At 44.5% G+C, this 21,033-nt stretch overlaps 1 protein-coding gene across 1 annotated transcript in view; it reads right to left on the reverse strand.

The window, feature by feature from the left end:
• Window positions 1-21,033, reverse strand: part of LOC113083699 (catenin alpha-2) — a 99,337-nt gene that overhangs the window by 12,347 nt on the left and 65,957 nt on the right. The window contains exons 3-6 of the mRNA XM_026254681.1: window positions 17,072-17,164; window positions 15,699-15,855; window positions 13,715-13,915; window positions 8,275-8,426 (exon numbers count right to left, since the gene is read on the reverse strand). Coding sequence (XP_026110466.1) covers window positions 8,275-8,426; window positions 13,715-13,915; window positions 15,699-15,855; window positions 17,072-17,164 — 603 coding nt within the window. The remainder of the gene's footprint in view (window positions 1-8,274; window positions 8,427-13,714; window positions 13,916-15,698; window positions 15,856-17,071; window positions 17,165-21,033) is intronic.

Here is a 21,033-nt window from a genome sequence, read left to right on the forward strand (position 1 = left end):
GTCGCAAACTGGCAAAGTATTCTTTGTTGCGTGTTTTAATGAAGATCCCAGTGGACAGAGATTTCTCTCTGACATAAAAGTACTGTAGGACAGTATATTTGTGCGCAAACCCATCTTGGTTTGATTAGCAGGATAAAATCCATGACAAATATCGTCTCGGTTACGTACGTAACCCTCGTTCCCTGATGGAGGGAACGGAGACGTTATGTCGACCGACAAATGGGGTCTCACTTGGGAGGCCAATCATCTCTGATTTTAAGAGAAAACGCCAATGAAATTGGCAAGTGGATTAACACACCTGAGCCACTCCCCGTGCCAGCGGGTATAAATAGGGCGACAGGTGCATCCACTCATTAGGTTTTACGCTGAGGAGCCGAGAACGTGTCCCGGCAACAGCGAATGGTTCAAGGTTGTGGCATGGGGACATAACGTCTCCGTTCCCTCCATCAGGGAACGAGGGTTACGTACGTAACCGAGACGTTCCCTATCTGTCGGTCACTACGAGTTATGTCGACCGACAAATGGGGTCCTATGGAAAACGCCATAACCTGAACCTTGTCACAACCCTGAGGCGCTGCAATTGTTGACAAGCCTTGGCGTGCCACAAAAGCTACGCGTAAGGTCGTAACCTTCCCAAAGCCCCAGCGCAAATTCACTGACCTTGGTACCGAAGGGGCCAAAGGGTGAGTACATCGCTGCTGGAGAAGGCCATGCTGCTGTTCCGCCCACATAAAGTAAATGGAAGGGATTTCAACCTTCAGAGAAAGATTGCTTCAAATCTTCCCTATTTGTTCTTTCAGCTGGCAAGACAATGGGGAAGCGAGCCTTTAGGAAAGGTCGCTACGGAGACCACATCCTACCCGTAGGGAGGTGACATGTGGATATACCGATATGGACTGACCCAGGGGGCAGTACTACATATGGAAAGGGTCTCTGAGGCAGGTCCTACCTTGGAGTAGGGATGGAACGGCTGCCAGAAGAGACTGACAGAGCGATCTGTCAAGGGAAGACACGGGTTTGCCAAGAGGGAAACCTTACCGTGGAAGAATACACATATGGGATTACCCGTAGGGAACCCAGCCATATGGACACCTAGCCCAGTACAGGGGCTGACCGGCTCCGGGCATGCTAACGCCAGTACTGGGCCTGGCGACAGACTGCTCCGCCAAGTCTGACGCCGAGGGTGCTGGAGGATGCTCGACCAGGGTACGCCAACCGGGGAACTCTACTGGGAGAAGAAGGCGCTCACATCCCCGTGTTAGGGGGAATGGCGCAGCAAGCGAGACACCCAGCCAGCCCTTCCCGCCAATTACCTGTTACCCAACACACGGGAGGAAACTGGCTCTACACGGAGGTTGTAAAACCTCGCAAAGGTGTTAGGTGTCGCCCAGCCCGCAGCTCGACAAACGTCTGCCAGAGAGGCGCCGTGCGCCAACGCATAGGAGGAGGCCACACTCCGTGTGGAGTGGGCCCTCACCCCCAGGGGGCACGGCTCGCCTTGGGAACGGTAAGCCAAGGCGATGGCGTCCACTATCCAGTGGGCCAACCTCTGCTTAGAGACAGCCTTCCCCTTCTGCTGACCTCCAAAGCAGACCAGGAGCTGCTCAGAGCTTCTGAAGCTCTGGGTGCGGTCCACGTATATGCGGAGCGCTCTTACGGGACACAGCAACGACAAGGCTGGATCTGCCTCCTCCAGGGGCAGCGCTTGCAGGTTCACCACCTGGTCTCGGAAGGGAGTGGTGGGAACCTTGGGCACGTATCCAGGCCGGGGTCTCAGGACAACGTGAGAGTAGGCCGGCCCGAACACAAGGCACTCTTCACTTACCGAAAATGCTTGGAGGTCCCCGACCCTCTTGATGGAAGTGAGCGCGATCAGGAGCGCTGTCTTGAGAGACAGGAACTTCAGCTCAACCGAATCCAGCGGCTCAAAGGGACCCCTCTGAAGTCCCGCCAGGACAATAGAGAGGTCCCAGGAGGGAATCAGGGGTGTCCTAGGAGGATGTAACCTTCTGGCACCCCTCAGGAACCTAACGATCAGGTCATGCCTCCCCAGGGACCGGCCGTCCACTGCATCGTGATGTGCTGCAATGGCAGCCACATACACCTTCAGGGTGGAGGGTGACAGCCCACGCTCCAGCCTACCTTGCAGGAAAGAAAGCACGACTCTGACCGGGCATCTCCGGGGGTCTTCTCGGTGAGAAGAACACCAATTCGTGAACAGACTCCACTTCAGAGCATAGGCCTGCCTCGTAGAAGGGGCTCTAGCCTGAGTGATAGTGTCTACCACTGCTGGGGGCAGATCACTTAGGTCTGCCGCGTCCCGTCTAGAAGCCACACGTGGAGGTTCCAGAGATCTGGACGCGGGTGCCAAATGGTGCCAAGCCCCTGAGAGAGAAGGTCTCTCCTCAGGGGGATGCGCCAGGGAGGGGCTGTCACGAGGAACATGAGTTCCGAAAACCAGGTCCGGGTGGGCCAGTAAGGCGCAACCAACAGGATCTGTTCCTCGTCCTCCCTGACCTTGCACAGTGTCTGTGCGAGCAGGCTCACTGGGGGAAACGCATACTTGCGTAAAGCCCGAGGCCAGCTGTGTGCCAGTGCATCTGTGCCCAGGGGGGCCTGGGACAGGGAATAGTACAGCTGGCAGTGGGAGGACTCGTGGGAAGCAAACAGGTCTACCTGGGCTTCCCCGAATCGACTCCAAATCAGCTGGACCGTCTGGGGATGGAGTCGCCATTCCCCGGGGAAAGTGAGCTGTCGTGAGAGCGCGTCGGCTGCACGATTGAGCTCCCCCGGGATGTGGACAGCGCGCAGCGACTTGAGCCACGTCTGACTCCAGAGGAGGAGATGACGGGCGAGTTGAGACATGCGGCGTGATCGTAACCCGCCTTGTCGGTTGATGTACGAAACAGCCGCAGTGTTGTCCGTGCGGACCAACACGTGCTTGTCCAGCACTAGCGGACGAAACCGTCGCAAAGCTAGATGCACTGCCAGCAACTCCAGGCAGTTGATGTGCCAAAGCAGTCGAGGTCCTGTCCAGGACCCTGAGGCTGCCTGCCCGTTGCATGTCGCGCCCCAGCCCGAGTTGGAGGCATCTGTTGTGACAACAACGTGCCGGGACACTTGTTCCAAGGGCACACCGGCCCGTAGAAAGGCAAGGTCCGACCAAGGACTGAATAGGCGGCGACACATCGGTGTGATGGTGACACGATGTGTACCGCGGCGCCATGCCCATCTCGGGACTCGGGAGTGTAACCAGTGCTGAAGTGGTCTCATATGAAGCAATCCGAGCGGCGTGACTGCGGCTGCGGATGCCATATGCCCCAGGAGCCTCTGAAAGTGTTTCAGTGGTACCACTGTCCTGCCTCTGAAGGAACTCAGGCAGTTCAGCACTGAGTGGGCACGTTCGCTGGTGAGACGTGCCGTCATACTCACCGAGTCTAACTCCATACCGAGATAAGAGATTCTCTGCACAGGGGAGAGCTTGCTCTTCTCTCGGTTGACCTGAAGCCCCAACTGACTGAGGTGCCGAAGCACGAAGTCCCTGTGATCGCACAACTCTTCTCGGGACCGGGCCATAATGAGCCAGTCGTCGAGATAGTTGAGGATCCTGATGCCCACTTCCCAAAGTGGGGCAAGGGCGCCCTCCGCGACCTTCGTGAAGACACGGGGGGACAGGGAGAGCCCGAAGGGGAGGACCTTGTACTGCCATGCCTGACCCTCGAAAGCAAAGCGCAGGAACGGTCTGTGACGAGGGAGGATAGAGACATGAAAGTACGCGTCTTTCAGGTCGATCGCTGCAAACCAGTCCTGGGGCTGGACGCATTTGATAATGCGTTTCTGCGTCAACATCCTGAACGGGAGCTTGTGTAGGGCCCGATTCAAGACTCGCAGATCCAGGATAGGTCGAAGGCCACCGCTCTTCTTGGGCACGATGAAGTAAGGGCTGTAAAACCCCGTCCTCATCTCGGCTGGAGGGACCGGCTCGATTGCATCCTTCGCCAGGAGGACAGCAATCTCCTCGCGCAAGACAGGGGCGTCCTGGACTGCCACCGAAGTCTCGAGCACGCCATTGAACTTGGGGGGTCGCCGGGCGAATTGAATCGCATAGCCGAGTCGAACCGTCCGGATGAGCCAGCGTGACGGGTTGGGCAGCGCAAGCCACGCTCCCAGATACCGTACAAGTGGCACCAAAGGGACAGTCGACATACCCGCAGTGGTGCAGCGATGGGGAGTCGTGCCGCAAGGCCCAGAAGGCACAGCGTCCTGGGTCATCGCAACCACACTCCTCGTGTTCCCGGAGGAACTGGCCAGAGACGCGTGGAGAGGCGTTGCGTCTCCGAACCGCGACCTCTTGGCCGCTGGCGAAAGGGGGCGTCGTGGGTGAGAGTGAGGAAGCTGTGCGTCGCTCATTGTCAAGCCACGAGCCTTGCAACTCGGAGGAAGGAGAATTTGCTCTTTTATTGAAAATGTGGGTACCACTGGCCGTCCGGCCAGTGGCGGAACAGAACAAAACAGAAACTGAGGATTCTCCGCCCGGCCCTCCTCCGGGGGAAGGAGTGGCGCTGTCTTCGCCATCTCCTGAAGAGCAGTTCTCCGCATCTCCGAGTTGCCCGTGTCAGGGCCGCTTGGTCGACTTCCTGGAGGACTTCGCAGCCGGGAGTGACACGGGGGGCGCCGCTCTCCTGCGCGGGGCTCGACGCGCCGGCCTCGAAGAACTCTCAGCACGGGGCGGAGCTGGCAAAGAGGACGCAGGGGGGCGCCCACGGCGACGAGCAGGCTGAGGCGCTACCCGCGACGGAACGGTGGCAGCCGGAGAGACACGTCGGGGCAGGATGTGCTGGATGGCCTCAGTCTGCTTCTGTACCGCCGAGAACTGCTGGGCAAAGTCCTCGACAGTGTCGCCGAACAGGCCTGCCTGGGAGATGGGGGCGTCGAGAAAGCGCGCTTTGTCCAAGTCCCTCATCTCAGCCAGGTTCAGCCAGAGATGCCGCTCCTGGACCACCAGCGTGGACATCGCCTTCCCGAGGGACCGCGCCGTGACCTTCGTTGCCCGTAAGGCGAAGTCGGTCGCCGTGCGCAGCTCCTGCATCAACCCCGGGTCGGTACCACCCTCGTGCATGGTTTTGAGTGCCTTGGCTTGGTGTACCTGCAGGATAGCCATGGCATGCAGGGCAGAGGCAGCTTGGCCCGCAGCACTGTAAGCCTTGGCAGCGAGTGCGGCCGTCAGCTTACAGGCCTTGGACGGGAGGCGCGGACGATTCCTCCAAGTGGCGGCGTTTTGTGGGCACAAGTGCACCGCAACCGCCCTCTCCACCTGGGGAACCTCTACGTACCCCCTGGCTGCCCCGCCATCGAGGGTGGTGAGGATGGAAGAGGGAGAAGAGCGGCTTCTGGCCGTGAAAGGGGCCGTCCACGACTTCGTCACCTCTTCATGCACCTCCGGGAAGAAAGGCACCGGAGCAGAACGAGGTTGTGAGCCGCGTCCCGCGCCGAGAAACCAATCATCCAGCCGTGAGGGCTCGGGACTGGGCGGTGTAGTCACCTCCAGTCCGATACTCACGGCTGCCCGGGCAAGCATGGCCGACAACTCCAAGTCCGATTCGGCAGTAGCGACAACACCCGAGGGGGGCAGCCCCGCCGAACCTTCATCCTCAGAGGTCGATAACCCATCCCCCGATGCAGCAATCGACATCTGGTCCTCGGGCGGCGCACCGAAAGACACGCTGGGACCGCTGTGAGACGGCCCAGCAGAATCAATCGGCAGCTGCACGGGACAGTCGCTGCGTGAGGAGTGAGAGGTCCGTGGGGCGTGGCCCGGCGGAGAAGCTCTCACTGTGATCCTCAGATCTCCCAGAGCGCCAGCCGGCGGCCCTCTGCTCGAGCCAGAGAGACCGGGACGGGTGGCGACAGAGGGGTCTGCTGCACTCCCCTTGAGGAGTGAGAGACGCGATCGCAGCGCTGCCATGTTCATACGCCCACAGTAGACGCATGAATCATCCACGAGCGCAGCCTCAGCGTGTTGGACGCCCAGACACTGCAGACAACGCTCGTGACCGTCAACCGAGGACAGGAAACGACCGCATCCAGAAGGACACGGACGAAACGGCATCTTGAAAAAGACGCGAATCGTCCGTGATTTGCTCTTTTAGAGAACTGTCTCTTTTAGCCGAAGCGCCCAGGGGAATCGCCGCTCGCAGGGACACCACTGTAACGCGCCGTCACACCGACCAGGAACAGCTCTACCAAAAACAAAGATGAATGGCTTTGTAGTGATCTTCTTCATCGACTACTCGGCTCCGAAGCAAAAATCTAATGAGTGGATGCACCTGTCGCCCTATTTATACCCGCTGGCACGGGGAGTGGCTCAGGTGTGTTAATCCACTTGCCAATTTCATTGGCGTTTTCTCTTAAAATCAGAGATGATTGGCCTCCCAAGTGAGACCCCATTTGTCGGTCGACATAACTCGTAGTGACCGACAGATAGGGAACTGGTATTTTCATTTCACTTCTACTCTGGGAGCTGTACTATTTTCAAACCTTAAAAGCAGTCACCATCACATGGTGACTGCAATGGCTTTTCTGGGTGGCAGAAAGCGTACCCGCTCTATATGACCTATCTCTTTGCTTAATTTTTGGGGTGGAGGGTTGTTCAGAAAATCAATATATAAGTAAATCCAAGTAGGATCTCTATTTACAATTATCTCTCAGTTACAAACCATCTCCAAGCTCAGCTTGACGTTATTTACAGATAACACATGGTTCAATATGGCTTGATGTTCTCCTGGAGGAAGAATACATCTTAGAAAATGTATTTGTGTAACAAAAAGACAAGTGTTAGTTATATTGTACCAGAAACATGACAGTTTTGGTAAATAGAATATACACAACAGGCAAAGACATAAATAAAAACAAAACTCTAACATATTCTTATTGTATACCAAGGATATGTTGTACGTATACCACATAAATACTAACTTTTAGCATTAATTCACAATCTAGTGCATCCACTTAATTTTTCTTTTCTTTTCTTTTTTCTAAAAAAAAAAAAAAAAAAAACTTTCATTAACAACATTAACTTATATTACATTCCTACATTACATCAAGGGTTTTGAAATTGTGTTCAAGGAAACCACCAAGAGGGATATTACGCAACTATTTGTTTTAGGGGTGTCAAAGATATTTATTTTATTGTTTCACTATATTTAAAAAGAACTATTCTACATTTCAAATGTTTATTTATTTGTATTTTATTATAAACAATTTTCAATAAAAAATTTAACATTCTCAGTATAATATTTTAATAGTTTGCTTTGGCTTTATTACAGTGACAATACAAAAGCCAATTACCGTAATTCCTCAAATAAAAGCTGCAGCCTTTATTTACCTTAGCTGCAGAAGGTAACAGGCTTTTATTTGAAGCAGGTTTTTATTAGAGGCAGGCCTTTATTTCTAATTCCATCTGTTGGATAAGTAATTGTTTTAAATAACCCGTTTTAAATTAAAAGCGATAGCGTTCCAGTGGACAGAGATCATAACATTAGCACAGAATCAGTCCAGAATCAATCACCAAAAGAATCAGTTCGGTTCAGACGCGCTCTGTGTCAGTCTGCTTCACGCTGAATCAAACATGCGCAGTATCATCAGCTCCTCGGTTCTCAAATCGGACGTGTCTGACAGAAACGCTTCTCGCTTCAGTGTACTGGTGATCCGACAACCGATGCAACCGGTTCTTGACTCGAGAACGAGAATTGCTCCGGCAGTGGGCGTGTACGTTCGTTATCTGGCTCTGCTGCACAAATTTTCCCCTGGCCTTTATTTAAGACCGCCCTTTATTTGTCCGTGTTGACCACACCCCCGGCCACTATAAGAGGCCCGGCGTTTATTTGACTACCGGTTTTTATTTGAGGAATTACAGTAATTATTTTTGGAAATACATTTTCTTTACAATATCACGCTCACTACCTTTTCGCCAAGTATAAATAATTCTTTATGCTGGATTTTGATATTTGATCCGAGAACATTTCTTTATGTTCACTCAAACAATACTAATTTCTAAAGAAAATGTGATGAACTTTATATATCATATATCCACAGATCCCCTGAAATGTGACCTATCAGCTGAGAACCATGGCTTTGTATCATAGGGTCATAACCCACAATATTTTCAATTGAAATGTGCTCAATGATTTTTGTTATTTACCACACAAACCACTGAGGCAATAGGCACAGTCAAAGCCCTGCTTGCGAATAGCAAGGACCTCGTATGATACTCACTCTTATCATAAGGACTGCTTTCCTGATGTCACGGACTCCATCATAAACAAGGCGAGAGGCGTCGATGAACTCGTTCTCTTCGAATGACTGTGGGGGGCTGGTGCTAAGAGCCTCGATGGCAACCTCAACCTGCTCGGCAAAGCGTGGCATCACTGGTGAGAAAGAAGAACATAGATGATTGAATTAAGTAGAGGCTGAAAGAAAGCAAAAACAGAAAGACAGATACACAGAAAAAACCCACATAAAAAAAGGATTACATACATCCCTCAAAAGCCAGCCTTCCCCTCAGGTGCCAAACATATCAGAGAAAAGACATGGTGAGAGGTGAGAAAAATGGAGAATATGTGATCTTAAGAAGCTAAGTGTCGAAATTCAGGCGGCACATCTATTTCTGTCGTCTCCTCCCTGTCAGTCAGGCCCGAGGACATCAGCGGGAGAGGAAGACGAGAAAATGTCACCCTGAAAATATGTGGAAGGGGCACCCTACGTTTGCCAATTAACCACTTCACCTTCAGTGAGCCAAGGCCTCACGACTCTATAAAATCCTGAAGTGATACCAACATCACTCAAAGTGGGCAGACAAAAAAAAAAAAAAAAAAATTTACATCATCTCGCTCTCTACCCTCTTTTAATTCACTTGTTCCTCAGAAATGGGCACTAAATGCTAGCTGTAATAAGGGATTGTTTGACAAAGACAGGAGCCGAGTACGAACAATGTTGACAGACATTGATTGAGTGCAGCTGGAGGGCTGGGAAAGGCTTACTAATGTGACATCAGTTTGATCTGTTTTTATGATGAGCCATATTTCAACGTTTGCATTGAACAAATGTGTTTGGACCACTTACCCTTGGTGTAACCATTTTGATAAAATACTTACAGCTAATGCTCCATCATGACAGTGAATGGAGACTTAAGTAAATTTAATTTCTGTGAAATGTCAATATAAAATGTTAATAGCATTTTACAGAGCTCCCACTATCTTATTATGAATCCTAAGCTTTAAACCTTTAATACTTAAGAGTAAATAATAGGGTTGATGATTTAAGGTCTCTAGTTGGAGTGTACTAAACAAGTATGCACCGCAGCCCACCGATTCACGCTCAAGCACTGGACCTGATACTGATTGACCTGCCTGCATACCCGAGGCGAGGAAGGGGGGAATATCCAAAGTGAAGGAAAAATGTAGTGTTTCCATGGCAATATCACTGGTGGAGGGAGACCATATTGTGATCTAACCCCTACATCAAGTCACACTCATATCAATGCCCGGGACCACTTGCTGGATGATGAAAAAAAGATGGACACAGTAAAAAGCCTCGTATTAAACCCTTGAGCAAGCTCCAAAGCGATGCTCTTAAAATATTCAACAAATGTATCAAGGAGGGGAAGGTCTCTGTATTTTTAAAAGCAAGGGACTAGGATATTATGACCCAAGATACACTTCTCAGTGGGGAAGGTGGGTCTTACGAGGACACTCCTGTGACAGGAAAATTCTAGAGTGTTGTCTTCAGCCATCAAACCAAATCAAAGCCCGGAGAGCCATTCACAATAATAGCAGATGCAGATATTCAGGAAATGACTTGGCTTGTGATTTTTCATGATGGTTTTGATTACAGGCATCCGACTTGAGTTTGACTTTAAAAGGGGACCAGTATGGGATCCTCTCTGACAGCCATTTTGCCTATTTGCCTCATAAATGTACAAGTTTTGATTTGAATTTCAAACGAACACATAAGAAATACAAAATTATGCAAAACATTCAAAAATGTAAAGGCTCTTTATTTGATTTTGTTTCTTCTCTCTAACCCCATCTTGCTTTAACACATATTTAATTCATTTTAATCCACTTACTGAAGAGGCGTAAAAATGAGCTTTGGGGAATTTTGCAGTGACTTTTAAATAGAAATATTTAAATGTTCTTCAAGCCATTAATGAGTAAAGTTGCTGCTAGTGAGGAGCAAATTTAACTCAGACCAGTGAGGAATTCTGAAAGGAGCTAATAAAAACCATGTTGGAAGGGATTATTTTCTTAAAGTGTTTAACCCCAGATAAAGCAAGCAGTCAGATCTGTTCTATGAGCCTTCAAATTATGTTTTTAAAAAAAAGTGTTTTGGGATATCGCACAATGCTGAGGTGAATTAGATGAAACATGCCTTAAACTGGGTTTTTCTGTTTGAGAGGCTGAGGTCAGATCAGCCTAATGGGCTCAAAATGATATACTTTAAAATGCAATGAGACATTCCTAATGCTAATAGGTCTTACAAAACACTCCAAGTAATTCGAAATGGAAAACAGATTCCTTTGACAACAGTGGGGTCACTTGTACTTTGGTTTCATTTACATTTTGGTCCTTAGGCTGTGGAATTTGTTAGCACTGACTTTTTTCAGGATCTGCATTTCTTTCTTCCGTTCTTTTTTTTTTTTTTTTTCAAAAAACAAACAGCTGCATTCATTGTAGTAGGCAGGCATGAACTAATTCTATTATTCTTGTTGTTTTTGCATGTGCTACCTCCCATTTCTCACCATGCAGACACTTGGGTCGTGACATGCTGAGGAAAAAATATTTTTTGTAGGGTCATTTGGCTGTATGAAATCATTGCTGTTTTTGGTACCTGAGCAAACATGGCCTTCAACCTGTCAGTGAAACACTATATTTGCCATAAAAAAAATCATATACGAGTCTGTATGTGTGTTAGACGGAGGGCAGTGATTAGGTGGCCATATTTCATCTCTGCATGGTCACCCTTTGGCATGGGCCCTACTCACTCTGCCATACTCCATGACAGTATTGCTACTGCTGCCTTCTACTTGGCACTATTACATCAGCCATATTTCAAATTTTTAATCTACTGGGGGCCTGGGCATAACCTTAATGATGGGGTAATTTTTCCTGCATGAAGATTAGTTTGGATCAGGAAGAGGATGGAAAGGATAAAGAGAGAGGGGAAAGTCATCACAGCATTGCTATTAGAATTGATTTTCAAGCTCAAGGACACGATTCGAGATTCCTGAGCACTGTGTGCTGAAGTTCCTTTAGCAGTGTATCTGTATAGATTTTTGGACCAGCTGGACTTTTGTAATATTTACACTGCCATAAAAAAATAAAAAAATAAAAAAAAAATAATAATAATGTGTATGTTCCAAAGAGGCTAAAAGATGTCCATCTGCCTATAAGGAACGAAACGTAAAAAAAAGGTAAGAAATTGATAGGAACCTGTCAGACACTTTTGGAGGAAATGGATTTGCTAGTTTTTACTAACTTTTTAAAAAGTGATACCCTGAACTTTTGTTGTAGGGGATCATCTGTCGTGACACAAAACTACAGACCAGTACCTGCAGTTTAATTGCCACTCTAATTGCCCACTGGAACATTGTGCCCCTGCACATTTTCTACTTTATTCATTAGATAAATAAAACTTAGTTGAGTCTCAAACATCTTAATTAAATGGGGAAACACGTTCAGATGTTATTCGCATCAAAAATGCTAATTCACTAAGCCCTCACCCCAATGCTACGTCTGTCCTAATCCTGCAAACTTTCAAAAATTCATTGAAATTTTGAGTGTCAAGTCATCTGCAATAATGAAAGGTCTAGAAGAATCAATGCTGCAATGCTTTATGGTTCAATTCCATTTATGCTGTGGCGCCATGGCTGTCACTTACATTCATGGGACATGGAACTAAATTTTTATGGGTGACCAACCCTCCCCTGGGCCTAATGAGTAGGCTATATGACAGAGGAACTCAATGGGTCCTTCTCGTCAAAGGTTTCCAGTTGCCCCTTTCCCTGATGACAGCCCCGGGTGACACCAACATCCCAAAACAAAGACGGAAACAAAGAAAAAGTGAAATTAAATGAAAAGTACCACCTCATCAAAGATGAGAGCCATTCTGGGCGTCCAGCCCTTTCACAATTCAATTATCCCTCTCAATCAAGCATGCAGATATTTCTCTTGATTTTGCTGAAGCAACTAGCAAAACAGTTTCTCATTCAAGCTGAGCAAGCATTAACTGTTCAACATGTGGTTTCTGGAAAAGAGTGTGCCATCTTTAGAAATATATATAAGACTGAAGGCGGTAATGAAATGCAAGAGTTTAGTCCTCATGAAGTCTCTAAAAGTCCCTGTTTGAGAGGAGATGAAACAAAGGGGGAACTAAATATAATGTTTCATACTTTTCAGTGATAACTGACATGAAGTACATGTGACTCATTGTGCAGCAGTGTAACACAGATGGTGGTATCAAATCTCCTGCACTCCATGGCCTTCAATGTGGATTAACCGAGGAAACATTTAAAGGATATGATACACATGAAATGAGAGGGTTCACTAAGAACTAACTGACAATAAGAATCGGAAATCAGGATACAATGCAAACACATCAACACAATCTGATCTAAATGTGGCTCAATTCCTGACCTTAAAGATCAGATCTGAGTTTATAGTGATTACTGGATCTTACCACCAGACCACTCATAATCACATCGATTTGACTTAATTTAATGTATTTTTTTTTTTTTTTTTTTTTTTTTTACAGGGAAATCTAAATGATCAATTTAAATATTTTAGTAATGTGAAGGAACAAAACTTTTAGACTTGAAGATGATGAGAAGAACCAGGGAAGATCCATTTGGACACATTACATATTTATTTATACCTTCAGTTGGTGAGGCATCACAGATATTCATTATTATTATAATTTTTTTTTTCTGCCTGTCTGTCTAGATCTAATAATACGATTAAAGAAATAATTTTATGATAACAAAAATATTGCAGTCTCAACCCTGAAAGCAGCACTGCTATTTTCTTCCTCTCATATTCCGCTCGCTCTTCTAAACAATGCTGGCTGTCAAAATAGTCTAATGTAATATTTTAGACACAACAAGGGAGGCAGGACAATGCGCCGCCACCAGAATAACATTTTGAGTGCTCATTTTCCAGCCACCCTGCATTTGTTGATTCCGAACAATCGTCGAAGCGCATTTAGATGGAACAACCACATCAAAAATTGTCAGGCGAGATGTTTCTCACACATTAACACCTAAGATAGAAGGCTTTTTTGCTTCCTGTCAGATATTGTGTCTTGAAAGCACTGGGAAGGCTATGCACAAATCTCTGCATTACTAGGTATGTTTTGGCCCTCGGCCTTGTCTGTCAGTGTCTAAATTGCCGCCTCCTGTATTCTGGCACTAGATGGACAAAGGTGGAGGGGTTGGGGAAACCAGATGAAAAACGAATAACCAAAGAATGAGTGCCAAAGGAGGGAACAGGTGGCCTCACCATCTTTGCTCGTCTGTCTACCCCTCTCTCCTCTAACTTCCTTCTTCCAAGAGCTTCCTGATCTCCTCTGTCCATCTGTCCCCAACTCTACCATAAGTTCATGCCTTAGTGAGCATGAGACAAGATCAGGATCCAGATGTGTGTGTGATCATTGTTCTCACCGGTCTCAGAGAGGAGCTTGATGGACTCGAGAACACGCTCTGTGTAGACGCCGGGTTCGTAGTTCTCCATCTCAGCATTAATAATGTGCACCACACGAGCGGCTCGGCCCCGGATTGCTCCTGCTGTCCTGTCCAGCGTGTCCACATCCCCCTCCTGCAGGGCGATCACACACTTATTCACATCCTCCAGAATGTGGTTCTCTGTGGAGAGATGAGATAAAACAAAGAGGATACACATTCAAGTATTACTATTGTCCAATAACTGTAGTCACTTTTGGAATTTGACATTTTTTAAAGCACTGCCGATAAATTTGAACAAAGTTAACCTATTATTAAAAAAAATAAAAATAATCAATGGGGGATGTGTGTGGGTTGTGGAGTATGGTATAACCACTTCAAATTTTTTCTTGAACTACTTGTAAGACAACAGACCCACAGCTGAGCTTTCTAAATGCATTTCTGGGTGGACCTAAACAATGGTTTTTATTTGTCTATTATTCCGTTTAGATTTGGATAAAGATGCATGATGTTCTAGATGCAAGGTGGGCCGTAAAACTCTCAAGGTGGACTATTCAAATAAACTATAACCAAAAAAATATGGTTAACCAAAAAAAAAAAAAAAAAAAAAAAAATGCAGTCCATGTCAGTTTTCCAAATATTTTCTTTCTGAGGCATACAATAATATGTTGCTAAAACATTCAATTTATTTTGTGTCCAGTGAAAGTGTTGGCAGGCCAAGTGCTAATCTCAAATACTCGCCCCGGCCAGGCCAGCATTTCAAGAATAATAATAATAATATAAAAATTCTTATTGTTGAGTCCTGGCATGTTTTATTCACAGGTTTTTCAGGAGAATATTTCCAAACTGGAATGCACTACACCAGTTTCTGGACAACAGGCAGTGGGCTGAATACCAATATTGCCTCCTGCTTCATTTCATCCAGCCCACATAGACCTGTCAGATACACAAAAGATCTGGCCCACAACATCCAGGATTCCATTCATTCATTTGCTATATACTTAGTATTGACTTATTATAATCTCTGCCTTGAAATCCCTGGAAATCCTTGAAATATACAGTATTAATTGTAATAGTTTTTGTGCAGGATCCAGACAGGATATACTACACTTCCGCCAGCAAAATATGGCAAAAAACTGAAGTGGATGGAGAGGAGAGCAGTTTTTTCAGAGGTGGGAGGTGAGAGTGTGAAGTTGGCGTACCTTTTACAAAGAAAATAACTGTGAGGATTATATAATTCAATTTATACCATAATTACAAGATGAAAAATTTACATTAAACATGATTATATTGTTTATCAGCAAAAATCAGTGGACTATCAGAGAAAACCTCTCCATATGCATTCACAGCATACATTCTATAATATATACTGCATATAAATAGCAGGCAAGGCATTTAAGATATATACCTATATAATTTTATCCAGTTCTGTATATTATTGTTAAAAGCCTTAAATAGTTTTGAGTCATGCTCAGCTGAAACTTCAAAGAAACAATAACTGGCACCAAGTGTATGTCCATTGTAAATACAATAATCTTTTTCATGAATGCAAAACAAGTAGATGTGAACAAAATAACAATTGAGTGTGAACATTGTTTCAAAGCAAGACTACGCATGAAAAGGGTCATAACTGTTCATTTTTATGTTGAATTATATGGCCATTTACATTGATATTGGATGCGCATTCCCATTCAAGATAATGGGATCTTGATGGTGGAGGCAGCTGACATTTTAGAGTGTCCATTATACAGAGGGATAAATAGACATGGCTAAACTCTACTGCTGTACTCAGGGTGGAGACTTTACACGTCAAGAGAAGGATGAATAAAATAAAACAGCTCTTAAAACCTTGCAATGTTTTAATAGGGTGGATACAAAATGGTTGCTTGATCTCCTGTTAATCACCAGGCAGAAAGTACTCAATATTTGTCTCACAATAGAATATAGCAATCTGTTTCCATTTTACCTGAAACAGAGAGGAAGTCATCAACTGAAGTGATGTCATCAACAGCTTCGGTCAGAATGCGTACTTGCTTCTCCCACTGGTCCTTGAAAACATCCATGTTGTCCTGAGCAACCTTGCTTTGAGGGCGTGCGGCCAGCGTTAGGGCTGCATTTATTACCTGTGAGAAGGAAAATAAATCTACTTAAATTACCTAAATCTATGAAAAACTACAAGATTATTTGTTGTCATGCTGCTGACAAATGGTATAAACAAAAGAGTAAATCCAAGTCTTTTTTTTTTCTTATTAAACATACATTTTATCAAACCATGTGCATGTTTTCAATTAAAAAATGTTGCACATTTTTGCATTCCTTATGAACCTATAACAGCTTCTGCTTTTAAAATTTTGAGTCATATGACGTTTCAAGTCAAGAGTCAAATTTGTCTTTACCAGATTTTCTTATTAGTCTTTGACGCTAAGAAACAACCTTGAACAGCACAATTACTTCCAGAGTTTTCTAGCTTCACTTGCGGAGGGTCAGTTTATTACACAGAATGTGAGATCTGTTAGAAAGAATAACTGTAAAAGTACTTTATGAATCTGAATACCGCAATTAAACTGGAGCCTTACACATAACCAATTTAGTCCAGGGTCAGTCCAGATTTCATTCTGACACTTGTTGTGAATAACTGATTAGTGCATGTTACTCCAAAGAGATTTCTGAAAGCTTCAACTTTGCCGACAGCTTTGCTAATTTGTCATTAGTCTTTTCATTTTGGGGACAACTTCTCACAATTCCCAACGGATAAAATCAAATTCTACATTTCTCATAAATACGTCACAAAAAAAGGCTTTGCAAATGCAATTTTACACTGACTTTAAATAGACCATATTCTTCTAATACACATTTCCCCAAATGATTATCATAGTACATGTTGTCTCTTAAAAATGGTTTAATGTTTCCAAGGCTCTTTTATGTTTCCATTTGATTTCTCCTCTGACTGATTCCTCAATTTTTTTGCTGAATGGGTTTCAAACAGCTTTTGAATTTGAATGGCTAAAAAAATCTAGCGTGAGTCATATTTTAATAAATATGACAGGTCTGGAGATGTGCCTGGCTATGTGCCTGCTATGCTCTTCTTCATCATTTGAGGAATAAAAAGGTGCACAGGCATCTCTTCTAAAGGAAATATCTTCTTGGCAATGGTACAGTAGTTGCAGCGGGTAAACAGTGCTATATGGAATAAATAGTTTTGCAAATAAAGGTGCATTATAGTGAATAAGTGGCACAATGTGTTAAGTGAACTACTATTTGTCAGCACCGTATAAAACTGCTGCAAGAGGTTATAGAACCCTGAATAGTGGATGGATAGCAAACGTTCAGGCCATTTACCTGAGGACACAGGCTATCGATCTGTGTAGCAGCCATGCGCACTAGCTTCACCCCCTCCTCGTTGTTGGAAATGGAACAGGCGAGGTTGGCCACCTGGCAAAAAAACAGAAGGGGGAGAGAGATTTTAGGGGGTCATTTGTACATCGAGGTTAAAGTATGAAGTGACCTTGTGGTTCTGGTTGCCAGGTTTCTGTAAATCAGACAGGTTGGACTAGCATTTGGACAGGGGCAAATAAAGCTCCTGAGCAGAGTGCACACATATACAAACACATAGTCCTTTTTGCGGTTCATGTTTGAAGCTATCAGTGCTGTGTGCAATGGATAAGGATTTAATGCTTGGCTTGAGAAGGCAATGTCAGGCCAAAATATGTACAGAGAGTTAGGGCTCATTCAAGTGTTAGATTGGTATTTGTTATTTCCCAGCGTGAAGAACATGATTTGTGGGTCCCTCATCCCCCTCTGCTCCCCCGGCCCCAAATCATCTTGCCTTCCTTTCTCTTTTACTATTTAAAAAATAGCGTCTATTTGAATAATTGACATCACACACACAGTAATTTGAATTTTGACCAGCCAATCTTCTGGATGTATTAGAGGCTGCCTCTTCATGTCCTCCTCTGAAGCGACAGAAGGACTGTGGTTTGTTCGCGTGATATAGTGGGTCCCATCATGAAAACACAATTACCCCCAAAAAATGTCAGTGGACACGGAGAGGGGTCCTAATTGGAGGTAACCATGTTTCTGTTTTTCACTCATAATGTCCCCTTTTTTTACATCTGGAATTTTCACCACAAGCAGTTAATGGAATAACCAGGGTTGATTACCAAACTTCACGTCCACATATATAAAACATTAGAACAGTTTCCCTAAAAATTAAAAAAAAAAATTGACAAAAAAAGTCTAATTAAACTAGAAGATGGCTCTTCTTTGCGCAATACCCCCTTGTCTAATTTCAGCCCTCGGGTTACCCGACATGCAGTGCATCTTGCAAAGCCAGATCGGTGCATACACATGAATACATGTGTGTGATGAGAAAAGGTCTCTCTCTCATATTTGCTCGCATCCATCATCACAAAAGCATCTGCGGAGGGAGCACTGGTCAGACTGGATGCTAAAAACCTGGCTTCCTCCCCCAAAAAATCATTGGATCTGACAGAAAACCTTGCAATATTGCTCAGAAAGTTTATAATTTGGTGACACGTCAGACCTCGATGAAAGGCGCTAATAGGCGTGTCAGTTGCATTTTGATAACAATCCAGAATTGGTGTTCCAAGCATCTCATCCTCTGTTAGTAAATCAGATTACACAGCAGCCGGGAATAAGAGTTTTGACGGCGCTAAAGTGACATATGCCTGCTGGCAAATGCAGAATGACTGAAGCCATATCAGCAGGCTTCTCTTCTTTCTTTTTTTTTTTTTTTTTTTTTTAAGGTAAATCGAGGCAAATCAAATCTGTGTTAGAAGATTCTTGCTTACGGCCCTTTTCTCCTGTTTACCCCTGACAGCTCTGAATGCTTTGATGGATCGCTCTCATGTTTTAGTGTGTGCTTGCATGTGTGTGTGTGTGTGTGTGTGTTTAGCTGCTGCTTAAAGTGTAAAGACTAAAAAGCTTGAGGATTGTTAATGATAATGTGATAAAGAGTACCAGTGGGGAAAGAAGATTCCTTCTGAAATGATACTCCATTGATTCATTCTTTTTAATGCACCATAGAGTCAACAAATGTTTACAGATCTCATTCGAAAGATATATACCACATGCTTGGAAGCTGTTTTTTTTTTTTTTTTTTGAATTGTGACTTTCTGAATCATGTGTTGTGTAAAATTCCCACGCTTATATAAGAAAACAGAGACCCTTTCTGTTGACATTATCCCTCTTTAATGAGTTGTTCCCTCAGAGAGAGAGAGAGACAGAGAGAGAGAGAGAAAACTATCAGTGGGACGGTAACCATTTTTTGCCATATTTACTTCTAAAGGGGAGTATATTTGTACCCTGAAGGCAAATTGTAGTACCTAAAGGGTACATATTATTATCAAAATTGTACATATTCATTCCTTTTGAAAAGATACCCTCCCAGGAACAGCTTTTGTACATTTCTTTTCTTTCTTCCCTTCCCTTTCCTTTTTTTTCTAATCATCTGAGAGTGTGGCAACAGCTTCTGTACCTATCATTTCCAACTGTCAGGTCTAACTTACATTTTAGAGGAGACTTTGGGTTTAAATGGAAGTGGGCACCAGTTCCGCCACCTGGACGGTGGACAAAGGGGCTAGAGACAGCAGTATAAAGGACCGGATGGGAAGGTAGGGGGTTGTTTTATACACTAGGCTGGCAGTGTAAAACTCACAGCATTTGCAGGAAATAATATCCTGTTATGTAGTTGGGCTGCTGCTTCTCTTGGTCCTCACTAGTCCTTCATGGTCTGAACACACAGTCAAACCAAGCAGCAGCTCTTGGACGGCAGCCAGAACTGGCTGATGCTCCAGCACTCAATTCTCATAGCTGGATCCTAGCCAAGAAACAGTGTCCGGCCAAAATTAATAATTGCAATTATCTAAAGAACCACTCCTCCTTTCTGAGACCTTTTTTATTTTCTCAAGAGAAGGCCCTGTTAGGTAGCCAAGGATGTCAAAATAATATTCATGAGTTTCATGCTATAGACATATAAATGCACTTCATACTACAAATAAACTCCAGTTTTGCAGGTGCAGTGTGTTTATTAATGATTACAAACTTTTTTTGATGAAATACTTTTGCATTATATTAGCAAAACACTGTCGAATTCAACTTCAAGTCTTCTGTGCACTTCACATGGGGAACATTTGGATGGCAAGAAGAGTTATTTGATATGTTAGAGCGTTTCAAATCGATCATTATGAGGTTCCATTTAGGTTTCAACAACATATGCACATTGGAAATACATGCCTTTAAATACTTTTCTGCAAATAATAATAATAATAATAATAATAAATATAATAATAAAAAGCTATTAGATAATTCGCTGCAGTTTTCAGTTTTTACAAATAAATGGAAGTGGGCACCAGTTCCGCCACCTGGACGGTGGACAAAGGGGCTAGAGACAGCAGTATAAAGGACCGGATGGGAAGGTAGGGGGTTGTTTTATACACTAGGCTGGCAGTGTAAAACTCACAGCATTTGCAGGAAATAATATCCTGTTATGTAGTTGGGCTGCTGCTTCTCTTGGTCCTCACTAGTCACTTCAGGTCTGAACACACAGTCAAACCAGCAGCAGCTCTTGGACGGCAGCCAGAACTGGCTGATGCTCCAGCACTCAATTCTCATAGCTGGATCCTAGCCAAGAAACAGTGTCCGGCCAAAATTAATAATTGCAATTATCTAAAGAACCACTCCTCCTTTCTGAGACCTTTTTTATTTTCTCAAAGAGAAGGCCCCTGTTAGGTAGCCAAGGATGTCAAAATATACTTTTTTTGATGAAAAAACTTTTGCATTATATTAGCAAACACTGTCAGTTATATCAACTTCAAGTCTTCTGTGCACTTCACATGGGGAACTGTGGATGGCAGAAGATTATTTGAATAGTAGAGCGTCCTTTCAAATCGATTCATTATTGAGGTCCATTTAGGTTTCAACAACATATGCACATTGGAAATACATGCCTTTAAAATACTTTTCTGCAAATAATAATAATAATAATAATAATTAATAATAATAATAATAAAAAGCTATTAGATAAGATTCGCTGCAGTTTTCAGTTTTCAAAATAAACACCAGAGGCAGTAAAACTCAGGACAAATTGTAATTCCCTTTTCACAGTTTTGATTAATAAAGCCTAATTTTCACAAATTATTTGAGGAATATCAAGTTATGAAGTCAAAACTATTTTAACATGGTGTGACATTTGAAAACTGATACTTTTGCATGTTAGTGTCACATATCCAGCTTCATATGTATGGGTTTTTATATTCAGAAGGTTTGTTCAGTAGCTCACG

This window comes from Carassius auratus, unplaced genomic scaffold (assembly GCF_003368295.1).
Source record: "Carassius auratus strain Wakin unplaced genomic scaffold, ASM336829v1 scaf_tig00039107, whole genome shotgun sequence".
Lineage (NCBI taxonomy): Eukaryota > Metazoa > Chordata > Actinopteri > Cypriniformes > Cyprinidae > Carassius > Carassius auratus.